General features: G+C 39.9%; 1 protein-coding gene across 3 annotated transcripts in view; it reads left to right on the top strand.

Moving 5' to 3' along the window:
- Positions 1-12542, top strand: part of LOC101174797 (transcription factor HIVEP3) — a 69153-nt gene extending 56611 nt beyond the window's left edge. For 2 of the 3 annotated variants that reach the window (XM_020699644.2, XM_020699645.2), the window contains 5 exons: positions 57-205; positions 8864-9039; positions 9155-9256; positions 9950-10587; positions 10692-12542. In XM_020699644.2, coding sequence (XP_020555303.1) covers positions 57-205; positions 8864-9039; positions 9155-9256; positions 9950-10587; positions 10692-11336 — 1710 coding nt within the window. In that variant the 3' untranslated portion in view covers positions 11337-12542. The remainder of the gene's footprint in view (positions 1-56; positions 206-8863; positions 9040-9154; positions 9257-9949; positions 10588-10691) is intronic. The other variant, XM_020699646.2, reaches the window with a different exon arrangement.
- The last annotated feature ends 471 nt before the right edge of the window (positions 12543-13013 follow it).

Raw genomic sequence — 13013 nt, 5'->3', positions numbered from 1 at the left:
TCAACTGTAACCATTAACACTTATTTGAAGTTGTTTTAAATTTTTCTTGAGTGCAGGTAAATGATACTCCACCCAGCACCCTTATCGAAGTAAAGACACAACAAAAGCACAAAAAAGAGGAAAGTAAGACCTCAAAAGAGGAGAAGGCAGCCTCCTTTTCCAAACAGAGTGGATCTTCTTCCCGAGTTCACATCTTTGAAGGAGGGTAAGAATTTGATTTTAAAAAAAATCAAGTTTCTTATTTCATGGGCGCTTCATTATACACATTCTTCTGACTGATGACAGCAAAACAACCACAGCTGAGAAGAGTTCAAAGATAATTGAAATAGCAGATGGGACTTCATTTGTACCTGTAGCCAAGCTTTTTCCATTACTTCTGGCATGAATGTCTGTGTACGCGTTGTGTTAATTTGGACACTTAGCAGCGATTTGCGTGTGCAGAAAAAATAGCTGTCTCCAACTTCTAACCAAAATTCATAAGCATCTCATTTGTATGTTTTTATGCTTCAAAGGCATAGTATGAAATAATTAGCAAACAGTGAGGGCAGAGTTATAGGTTTTGTTTTTTATTGTTTTTTTGTTTTGTTTGGCCTCAAACCTGTTCATTGATTATTTCTTTATGCAATTTTTGAAGGTCACATAGAAACTGAGCTCTTCTCCTGGTTTAATATGCTTAGAAATTAAAATGAACTCAGAAGATAATTTGGGACATTTCTGTTTTTACTTTAAAACTAAAAACAGGCTCAAATGAGAGAAGAATAGTTTTCAACCACACCAAATTAAAAATACAAAACTTAATTCCATCTGTTAACAGAGCTTTCAGGGTCATAGGGCTATAACCCAGCAAAAAGTTGTAGGCAGGGTACACCCTGCCTGTAAGGCTTTACAGGCCTGCAAAGGCAGGGTACACCATAAACAGGTCGCTAGCCTGGTGCGTGGCCACACACTCACACAGACTGACATCTAAAGGACAGTTTAGAGCAGTGGTGCTCATTACGTCAGATGTGACGGTCGATCCGCAGGAATAGCCTCTGCTTTATTTTAGCCCAGGCTGACTTCTCGATTAGAAGTGAGATGGAGACGCTCCGTCAGACCCAGCCGTCCTGTCACGGCAACTGCAGCCGGCTCTGCGGTTCATTACCAAAGGAACTCAGGCAGCAGTTTCATCTAGAAGCATGAACTTCTCGAGCCCTGCCCATCGGATCCATTTTGACCGTGATAAGGGATTTGTTTTCATTCTATAATCCTGGAGCTATTTTTCTACAACTAAGAGTTTAAGCAAGAGAGAAAAGTATAAAAAAGTTCAAAAAGTCCATGTCTGTCTGAGAAAAATGTAGAAAGTGTGTAGTGATGAGTTTTACAGCCTTAAAGCATCTGTGATGCTACTTCAGTGTTTTCACCTATCACAAGCCGCGGTTACATGGGCAAAATATCTTGATCGGATCAATGGTCGGGTTACAATCCAACAGTGTACATGGGCCCAGAAAAACTTTTCCCGATTAGAACAAACATTCACATGGTCACACTTTCGGTCAGAATAAATCATTTGGGCAGGCGCAGTAGTGTTGAAAATACCGTAAGCGGAAATGAGTCCCACAGTAAACAAACTGCTGCCACATTCATTTATGCAGCTGCTCGGTAATATACGAGACGATCTTCCAAACGTGCTTTTATTAATGTTATGAATATTATGAAGCGCCTGTTCGCTCATCATTTTATTTTTAATCCGTGTGGTCAGTGCTTTTGTTGTGGAAGAACGGAGCTGGAAGAAGCCAGGGTTAGGAGAAGGCTAACACGCGCTAACAACATTGGCCTTTTGATGGACACAAAAGCCAGAACCATGAAACGCTGCAATCTGCATCTTGGATGCACGTAAATGTGTGGGAATAACATCAGCCTTTATTTTGTCGGGACACACTGGAAACACAAATCCACGTGATTGTTAGAACAGTTTTTTAGCATTAAAAGGCATTTCTGCTCTAAGCTCACACAGCCGCTGTGTGTGTCTGAGGGATGGATCGCAGTCCATCCAAGTCCCACACATAAACAACAAAACGTACACGTAACAAAGCATCCTCCCCTCCCCTCAAACACACATTAATAAATCCAGCTGCTCTGCTCAGACTCTGAGACACAGTTCACTTGGTCCACCAGCACCCGAACCTGGATGCAGAGCTCGGGTGCTGGGTCACGGGGCACGAAGCGCTCCTCCCCGGCATCCCCCTCGAGGGGTGTAAGAGAGGGGAGATGCGAAGAGCGGGGCGAGAGCGGAGCAGCACTTTTCACGGGGCGTCCCCAGAGCAGCTGGTCCAGCTTCTCTGGAGCAAAACACCATCTATGTGTGACGTAAACCAGAGCAGTAGCGACACACGTTGGGAATGAACCGTTTACATGCACAGCGATCGGATCAACAATCGGTATAACCCACCTATCTCGATCAGAAAGAAATTTAGATCCAAACGAGTCTAATCGGGGCAGAATATTCCGAACGGCGTGTTTACATGACGCATTTTTCTTCCGATCAGGCGTTCTTTCCGATTACTTTTGCCCATGTAAAGGCAGCTACTGACGTGCAGGAAACAGCACAGCTGCTTATTTTTATTCGAAAAAAACGTAGCGCAAACTTTGACATGTGCAAGGAGCTGGCAGCCCGAAAAAGTCTCTGACAGGAGAGGATAGCATATTTTTTTGGTTATAATTTCCAAATTCATTAGTATTAATTTTCCTGACTTTTTTTAAGGTTACAGAGGGAGTTTTTGGGTTATTTTTTATTTCATAAATAGTGTTGTTTATTTGATTAAAATGATTTTTATGTATTCATTTATTTTTCCTATTTAGTTATGTGTGTCTTTCTGGAAAACCATAAATGTTTACATTTAGGCACACTGCGATTGTTACACTTTTTCTGTTAACCTACAAACTTACCCCGGCCCCAGATCAGAGAAGAAAAAAGTTATGTGGCCTCAGACGAAAAAGTTTGTGGGCCCCTGCTCTATATTGTCCATAGGTGGGATTGTGAGTGTGTATGTGATTGCTTACCCGAATGATAATGATGGTTTTTCTTAGCATGTGTGAGAGTCCTGGAATCATATGCAATGGCACCTAATTTTTCCCCCTGTTCTGATAATACACCACCCAGAGTCTTTCATTTGAAGCATTTGTGTGAAGGACAAAAGGTAGGTCAAAGTCTTGGTATGCTAAAGTAGTTGGACTAGTCAACATGTCAACAAAGCTTGTCACAACTGCACTTCGTTCTCGAGGACAGTTAACGGTTGTATTGGAGTGGAGTTGACCAATACTTACTTTTCTGTTTAGACTTTTTAGATTGGTCTTTGATAACCCAATGATCTACATCACCAGGACGTTCAACAAGTTTAAACAGTGGTTTGGCCCAGAAAAACCCTGAATGAATGAAGGCCTAGGAAACCAAGACAAGCTCTTACTTCTCTAACATTCTTTGGCTCTCTCTCCCTAAGCTGGTTAACAGCTTCAAGGTCTTTAGGGTCTATCTTGACACCTTTATTTTATGACCAATGTATCTGATTTCACGTTTAAAGAACTCACATTTACTCTGAGTCGATGGAGGACACGTCTTGACATGGTCATGAAAAACCTTTGAATAGCATAACATAATGTCCAAGTAAGGAAAACAACCATTTTTCCTTCAAACCCTCAAGTACCTCCTCCATGCATCTTTGAAAGGCTGTTGGGGCATTGGTACGACCAAATGGAATGCGAGCCCACTCATATAACCCCCAAGGTATGCGGAAAATCCTTTGTTCCTCCTACAAGTGTGACAAATCTACTGGTGAATGCCATTGTTGAGTTTTTTTTGTCTGTGGGTTATGTCTCAAAGGAGGAGATTCAACAGGTAAAGTGTAGTCGGATGGTTTCGTCAGTTGGGCTAAATGTTTAGTCAGAGAGACTTGGGCCGTCAGTTCTCTAATAGTATCTTGTCCAATCTGTCCCTCCTTGTTAATTTTTCTGTCTTTGCTTGCATCATCACTGTCAACTATTGCAACAGTCATTATCTTGGCTCTGGAGAAAAGTACCTTGTACAAGCTTTTCATCATAGCTGAAACCAGTACCGCTTTGTTGAAATTGAAAACGAACACGCTGCTTGAAAGCCATTATTCTGTACAAAAACTGCTGTGGACTCTCGTTGACTGTTTAGCATTACTTAGCTCCTGAAAATGTTGAGTACTGTTTTTGTCACAAATGTGATAGCGGAGAAACTTCTTAAGCTTCTTAACAGTTAACTCTATTTTGTTAGTCAACATTTTTTAAACGGACCAGGTTTGATCATTTTTAGTACACTTTTGATTATTTCTGACTTGGTAAACCCTTTTTGTAAACCTTCATCAATTTACACAGATCACCAAACGAAACATCTGAACTGGTGTCTGAAATTTGTCTAACCTTGGAGTTTGAACTCGTTGCGCGGAAGCAGACCTGCAACATCACTAAGGGAGTGTGTTTGGCAGCGAAGCCGCCACCAGTGTGTGAATGTGTGAGTGAATGTGTGTGTGACTGGGTGAATGGGTCTGTGACTGTAAAGCGCTTTGTCCTTGTAGGAAGAAAGGCGCTATATAAGTATACGCCATTTACGCCAAGACTCAATAGCTGTTTTCCTGAGCTGAAGGATTAACGAGCCTCACTCAGAGGAGGACGCACATTTTTTGCTGTTTGAAGTGGAGAGGTGAAACTTTGTTGAAGGCATCAATTTCTTTATCCTCTCTGGTGAGAAAACCCTGGGCAACTGTGGATGGGGGTAATTAAGGGAGTGAACCATCCTGCGGCTGGGTAATGAAGGAATGACGATATCTCTGGAGGGGTGACAGTAGGTGGGTGTGGATGGAAGGTGAAATGGAGGTTGGAGCAGGACAGGGGGTTGTCCTTCCATCTGGACGTGGGCTTGTTCCTCAATTCCTGTTGGTGTGAAATCAGTAGGTCTAAGCAGATCGGTGATGATGTCATCAAGGGGGAGCAGGCGTGAGAGGCACTCATTTTCCAGTGACTATAACATGTCACTTCTCAAATTGTCAATGATTGTATCATACAAGTCTGTCTCACTGGCTTCATCCATGAAACCTGTGGCGGTGTCATCATTGATGGAGTGGTAGATAGTTTTAAGCTAACTTGTGTTCAGTTTTGCAAGACGTTGTATTGACAATCAGCGCCCACAGAGGATTGTTAGTGTCCCTGACGTTTTAAAGGTGGTAGAGACTCGTTAGGGGCAGAAACGTAACTACACAAATGCATAAAGTTATCTGTTTCAACTTCTCCATTCTATTGTACTGAGTCCACATCCACTCTCATACAATTTGGGCACATCAAAAAGACTGCATCACTAAATGGGGGTAAAACCGCAGCGGTAGAACACATTTAGAAAAATACGCCTATTACAGATTTAGGAACATTCACTGTTCTTCTACAACAATCATACATTACTTTAAAACTAACCACAACACTCCTAAAGTCACATTTAACACAATAAAACAATATACCTCTAGACGAATCCCAACTTATCTGATCAGGGCATAGTTCATTTAATAACGTAGCTGTGCCTGCACCGTCTTCGTTGATTGTCTACAACGGTATAGTAGCGCCAACAGCACCACCTACAAGTGGCCATGTTTTAACCTACTGCACACACTCATAGCCCTTAGAACCGCTGTCACCACTCTAGTTTGTGTTTGCGGTCTTCAAAAATCTTTTTTGGCTTTTGGTGGTATTTATATTTCTAGAGGAGCATACCACAATCAGAGTCAACAATAAAATGAGATTTAAAAGATTCTATAAGAACTGCCATGACTGAATCCTGATGTTTTCTGTATTACTATATGCACAGAAAACGCTAAAACCAACAGGTTGGTGCTACTGCACCTCACCACTATGAGGTGTTCTTATTATGGCTTACATATAATACAGACTCTGTTTTCACTATTCTGGAACTGTTTTCCTAAATTCATTGCTCTGATAGGAGCATTTGGCTGGACTAATGAAGGTAGAATGTCACTTTGTCACACACCTGACTGTAGGAAGTTTGTTCTGTGGATTGTTTTTCTGAGGGAGGGCTGATATGCAGTCACAGCCACCCTCAGGAACCATTTAGTGGTGCCTCCCCAATACGACCCTTTGTGCCAAGTGTCCAGAAGGGGCGTATTGAATTTTGTTTAGTTAGATTCAAACCCACAATGTTCCAGTTTTATGGCGGAAACTCCTCTTTTAGGCCAGTGAGGCAAACAATAAAATCCCTGTAAGAGTCCTGCAGAAACTTCTTTTTTGTATCTTATATAGGAGTCCACGGCTTTGGAGTAGTATGTTTAGATGGTTAAAAAAAAAATTCTGAGGCAACCATGTGTCTGTCTAAGTACAATCTGTTTGACTTATTTTAGTGTTTGGCATGGTTAGCACTGTTGCCTCACAGTGATAAAAATGGTTTAATTCCTGTTGTTCAGCACTTTCTGAAATGCTTAGACCAGCCAGTCTGGCACCAACATCTATGCCATGTTCAAAGTCACGTCAATCTCTGTTCTTTCCCATTCTGGTAATCGGATTGAACTGCAGCAGATTGTCTTGACTAAATGCATTGATTGAGTTGCTGCCACGTGATTGGCTGAATAGCAGTTTGTGTTGACGAGCAGATGAACAGGTGTGACTATAATAAAGTAATCAGTAAGGGTATGTATATTAAATTACTTTACTAAGCTACAAGCCAAGAATTGATCATTTAGCACAAACTTCCTTTTTCTTTTGACTTCATAAATTTCACACACATCAAAGCTATTTTCACTGCTTGTTACAGATCATCTAGTGTTTTCTGTTGATCTCTCCTCTCTGTCTCATTTCTCCTTTCTCTTGAGTCAAATCTTCTGATCTCTAATGTAGTCAAGGAAACGTTTCTTTTATCATTTATAAGGACTAGGTATAATAAAGGTCTAATTGAATTTAATCGATCTTCACTTTCAAGATGTCATGTCTATTTATCAAATCCATAGTGTAATTCTTTTTATTAAAGTAGTTCTGGTGTTTCAGACTGAAACTGTGATAAGTGTTACAGTTGTCAGATGAAAGATGGGCAGCAGGGCAAAGAAATAAAGGAGAAGCTTATCTGGGTTTAATGTTAAGTTCACAAAAACTAGTGGAAACCGACTAATTTTTTAATTAGATTTTACAGAACAAAGTAAATTACATTTATTACATTTATTAACAAGTATTAATAAATGTAAAAATAAGGCATCTACAGACTACAATGATATTGACATGAAACTGGTCAAAAACATAATAGAGAAAATGTTAAAACCCCTAACATAGATTTTTAATCGATCGTTTCAAACTGGAATTTTCCCTGATGCAATGAAAATTGCTAAAGAAATTTCAGCGTACAAAAGTGGAGCTGAGAACTCTCCTTCACTAATTACAGACCTGTCTCTTTGCTCACTCAGTTTTAAAAACTCAAAGAAAGACTTTTCAATGATAGACTAGAAAAAATTGTAGATAAACTTACATCAGTAAATGACAGCGAGCATAGGTTTCAAAATAATATGTCAACATCAATGACCCTAATAGAGACTGTGGAAGAGATTTCAAATGGTATGGATACTAAGGAATTTGCAGTAGGGTTATTTATTGATCTTCAGAAAGCTTTTGACAAAGTAAATCATTCTGTACTATCTAAAAAGATTAGATAGAATTGTTGTCAGGGGTAACTGGATTACACGTTATTTGACAAACAGACAACAGTTTGTTAAAATTGGTAATTACCAGTCAAGATGTCAGGGTATTGTTTGTGGTGTCCCTCTGGTTTTTGGTTTTAGGGCCTTAATTAATTAATCTCTACGATTAATGACATCTTTAAAGTGTCACAGTTATTAAAAATAGTACTGTTTGCTGATGTTACAAATGTATTGTATTCAGATGAAGAACTTCAATAACCTTACAAAAAAGATAAATTTTGAATTGACAACACTGAAAACATGGATGGATGTAAATATGCCATCTATCAACTTGGGGGGGGGGGGTGTTATGGTAATTATGTTTCGTAATCATAAAGAAAAATTTAAATTAGTATTATACATAAATGGTACAACAGTAGAGAAAGTACCCTACATCAAATTCCTGGGAATACAAATCACTGGCTACATTGTATTGTTCACTAGTAATGCCACATTTAATATATTGTATTCAAATGCGGGGCAACAACTACAAAACGATACTACAGCCCCTCTTCAATCTGCAAAAACGTGCTATACGAAATTTCATAATATTGTGACCACACCAACATATTATTTCTTTCTCTTGAATTACTAAAATACTTTTTTGATTTAGTTAATTTGTATACAGTAAAGTTCCTCTATAAAGCTAACAATAAGGTATTAGCTCGTAATATTCAGAAACTATTTACACAAAGGGGATAGAGATTACTCTCTGAGGGGATATGGCAATTAAACAATCAGCAGTAACTACAATTAAAAAAAGTATGTGTGTGTCAATGTGTGGAATCAAACTGTGGAACAGCCGTGAGAAGCAATGCAAACAATGCCCAAACATTAAACAATTTACTGTACTTTTAAAATTAAAGAGAAACTGTTGTTGAAATGCAAGACGTATTAACAAGTTATGAAATCTCCAAATATTAACTGTGAAATGTTGATTGTGGAAAAAAGAGAAAATACAATTGTGTGGAGTATTTTGGACTAATATTAGAAAGTAGATAGAGGGATAGGCTTAAATAAGCATTTTACAAGCTTTTAAATGTTTGAAATAAGTCCCCCCTTAAAAAAACGAGTGGTTGTAAAATGCTTTGGGCTTCAATAAACGTAGAAAAGAGATTTCAAATTTTCTCCTATGTCCTTATCAGATACAAGTCCAATGAGGAGTACATCTATGTGAGAGGCCGCGGCAGAGGGAAGTACATATGTGGAGAATGTGGCATACGCTGCAAGAAGCCGAGCATGCTGAAAAAGCACATCAGATCGCACACTGATGTGCGCCCGTATATTTGCCAACACTGCAATTTTGCATTCAAAACCAAAGGTGAACTTACAATTGACAAGTGTAACCTTCAGCATGGATTTTACCTGAAAGTTTTATTTTTTATTTTGTCCTTACATTTTTCTTACTATGAAAGGGTTTTTCTATCTATTTCTAGGAAACCTTACAAAACACATGAAGTCAAAGGCTCATGGGAAAAAATGTCAGGCTATGGGGCTCTCTGAGTCATCACTGGACGAGCCAGAAAGCGAGGAAACAGGTACTGGTACTTTGGGGAATGGGGATGCTTCCGACCTATTTTGCTCTCACAGTGTGGAAGTTTGGTGCACAGCTGGATGAACTTCTGCTGCTCAAAACTGACAGCTTATGCAACACCATGTTCTATTCTCATCCCCATGGCCTTGCATAAGAAATATGAAAACATAGGAAATAAATAAATGAAGAATACAGAGCAAAGCTCGTCCTCCTGATGCAGTGAATGGGGCACAACCACTCACTTGCCCTCAATGATGATTCTCTGGGGTAAAACAAAGCACAGATAAATGCCTCCATCTGCCCCAAAATAAATCCTCAAAAGATTCTTGAAGCCAGCGTGTCATCATTTTCTACCTTTGTCTGCCACAATGCCGGCTGTCTTTCTTCCTGACAAGCCACCTTATTCAAGCCAAGGACAGGCCATTTTACCCCATTCACAAAGCTGCAGAGATAGTTTCTGAATAGATGTACGCTGGTTTTCAATTCAGTCCTTTCAGTCTCCGTCTATTTATAACATATATTTGATGGGAGGAAGATTAGGTGTTTAAGGTGTTTTGCCAACTTTTGTCCTTGTACTTGGAGAATGTTCTGGTCTGTTTTTTGTGTTTGTTTTTACGGATGCGACACAACTTTCTGCAAAATTTTAAAGTGTGAATATATGAAGGGAATTAAACTTTATTTTGTGTGTGCACAAAAGCAGGAAGTGAGGGTCATGCCTGTGGCTCAGAGGAGCAGGGGGAGCAACAATTTTCAGATGTGGAGGAGTCTGATTACGAGGAAGAGGAGGAACAAGAAGAGGAGTCTGCCTCCCATGAAGATTTGTTATCCTCCTGTTCGTCGGATACCCACCCATCATCGGGGGGGCACTCCAGCTCCAGTCGGCACTCACAACGGGGTACTCCTGACCCAGAGCCTAGTCCCAGCCTTGATCTGGAACCCCCCCCTCGAGGAGTGTGGCCCAGCAGGAGAGCATCGTCACCAGGCAGCAGGAGAGTACTGTTCTCCCAGCGAAACTGGAAGGTGTCTACAAGAGCCTTCTCTCCCAGCAGTGAAAGCTGCTCTCCCAGCCACAGCCTCTCCCCCCGTCTGGATTTTCCCTCGCCGATCCGCAGCCTTTCCCCAAGGGGTGAGCTCTCCACTCCCATGCGACACATCTCATCCTCCCCTGAGAGGGGGCCATCCCCCATCAGACCCCTGTCTCCTCTTCGTCCCATTTCCCCAAGTTGCTACAAACCATCTCAAGTTCCTACCCTTCCCTCGTTGAGATTACAGCACAGAACCACTGGACTCCTGCCTTGGGAGAGTCCCAGCACAAAAGGAGGCGATGCCAATACGGTCAGTTGTTATTATCACACACAGAATTTAACCACCACCCCTCACTGTCTGTGTCCTCTCAACATCTGTGGACCACAAAACTAAACTGTTTGCTCCTCCTACAGGAGAAAGGTGGTACAGCAGCAGAGGAAACCAGCTTGTTTTCATCTGCTTTTCGGCTTTCAACTGGTGAAACTTATCCTAGCCTCCAAACTGCGGACACCACCTTCAGCCATCTTCCCATGCACTCCCAACAAGCCAAAGTGAACTACCTGATGATACCAATCGGTGGGATCCAAATGGTACAAGCAAGGCCAAGGAGCCACCCCACAATACCTTCATCACCAACATCTCCCCCACTAGAGGAGCATTCGATGGCCCATTTAGAACCATACTGGGGCGGGACCCCCAGGACCCAAGTGCTTAGTACTCTTGCAGACCACTGGTCTGGGCACCAGATAGGAACCAGCCAGCCAGTGCAGCACGATTTTACTACAGCAGAAGCATCTTCTAAACCAGATTTGCAGAGACCAAATTTAAAGCAGAATGGCAGCTTACAAAGCTCCGTCCAGACCCAAAGCTCTTCTACGGAGACCAGCCAAGGCTGCGCCACAGACAGTCCATCCAGAGCGCCTCGACTCAGTTTAGCAGTCCCTGTAGCCTCGTGTGTCACTAGACAGCAGCCAGAGAAAAAGGAGCTACCTTCCTTTGCAGATGGGATAGAGGGAGGAACTGAAGAACATTCAGATGGCAAAGACCAGAGCACTTAACAGTGTGACCACCTTGATGCATCTCGCATCCCACTTTGCTTATTGTTTGCTACACTAGTCTTGTTCTTTATTGTTTTGTTTCTATAAAGTTTTCAATACTACTGTTAAATTTTTTTTTGGCTCTTTAGCAATATTCAGGTTTGTTACATATTGCACTCTTTTTTGTGTGAAGGAAATTTACATATATCTATATCTATACATCTATATCTATAGATATAGATGTATAGATATATACTGTATATATATTAGGGGTGTAATGCTACACGTAGTTGAACCAAACTGTTTCGGTACGGCAGTTTCGCATATATATGTGTGTGTGTCTCTCTCTCTCTCTCTCTCTCTCTCTCTCTCTCTCTCTCTCTACATACATATGTATATGTGTATATATATATATATGTATATACATATATATATATGTATATATATATATATGTGTATATATGTGTGTGCGTGTGTATTTGCAAGTGTATGTATGCATATGTGTATATAAATATATGTGTATATATATATATACATGTGTATATATATATATATCTGTGTGTGTATGTATATATACATCTGTATGTATGTGTATATATATATATATATATATATATATCAGTGTGTGTATATGTGTGCACACACTTGCATACCTTCTGTAACTTTACTGGTAATCTTAATGTCTGACCATTTGTCAAAGGACTAAAACAATATAAATAAATTTATAAATGACCAAAACCTAAAAGAATTCTATTTCTGTTCATTTAATTTAGAATAAAATTGTAGTTTTATTTTGTGTTCTGATGGCTTCCAGTCTTTTTCTAGTTTTTTTTATTTTATTTTATTTTTTCAAGATTAACTGAGACATGCATTATAGGTATACAGAAAGAGTAATGGAAAAATAATCAAAGGAAATGCACTGAAGTTCTATTTTTATTACAAAGAATCTAAATTAGAGTATTTGTCTGTACAGGGAATGTGCTCCTTATTTATTGTTATTGGATGACGATGAGAATCATTTTGAGCTTTTGTTTTTGGGAAAAAAACGTGTCTGTTACATCTTTGTGTCTTTTTTATCATGTCCATGTAACTTGAATTTGTTAAAAAAGAAGAAAAAAACCGGACAAATTGAGCTTTACTGGTATCAAAGAATCAAGTGCCATGCAGATTTCACATAGTGAGATTTTTAGTTATTGAAAGAAAAAAAAATAAAAGCATCAGACACCTTTGTGCTCATACCTTTCTTCTGTTTTTTTGGTTATATTCCATAAAGATGTGTGAAGGGTTTAACCCTTGTGCTATCTTAGATGACCCCCCCTCCCCTTCCATTGACGTGTTCTCCCTACCATGACAAAGGTGGATAAAGGTGGAAAGATTTCATGTAATCCATGGACACCAGTGAAGATCACAAATCATTGAAGAAAAGAGGTTCAGAGCTCTGTCTAGTGGGTCTAGATGACCCAACTCCCAATGGTAAAGTGCCTAGGATAGCACAAGGGTTAAACTGATTCGACTTCTCTGCATCATGCGTGCTCATTGTTATTAAATTAGAACCACAAAAATCTTGTAATCTAGGTTGGATTCTAATGTATGGTAAGCTTGAAACAGTTTAATTCTCTGGATATTGCATATTTAGGAGGGTTACATATCTTTTGGAGACATCACCGTTTTCTCTCACATTTGGTTTAGAAATGTATT

Source organism: Oryzias latipes, chromosome 16 (genome assembly GCF_002234675.1).
Source record: "Oryzias latipes chromosome 16, ASM223467v1".
In the NCBI taxonomy this organism is placed as follows: domain Eukaryota; kingdom Metazoa; phylum Chordata; class Actinopteri; order Beloniformes; family Adrianichthyidae; genus Oryzias; species Oryzias latipes.
Note: the sequence above shows the minus strand (reverse complement) of the source record. Positions and strands in the feature narration are given on the sequence as shown.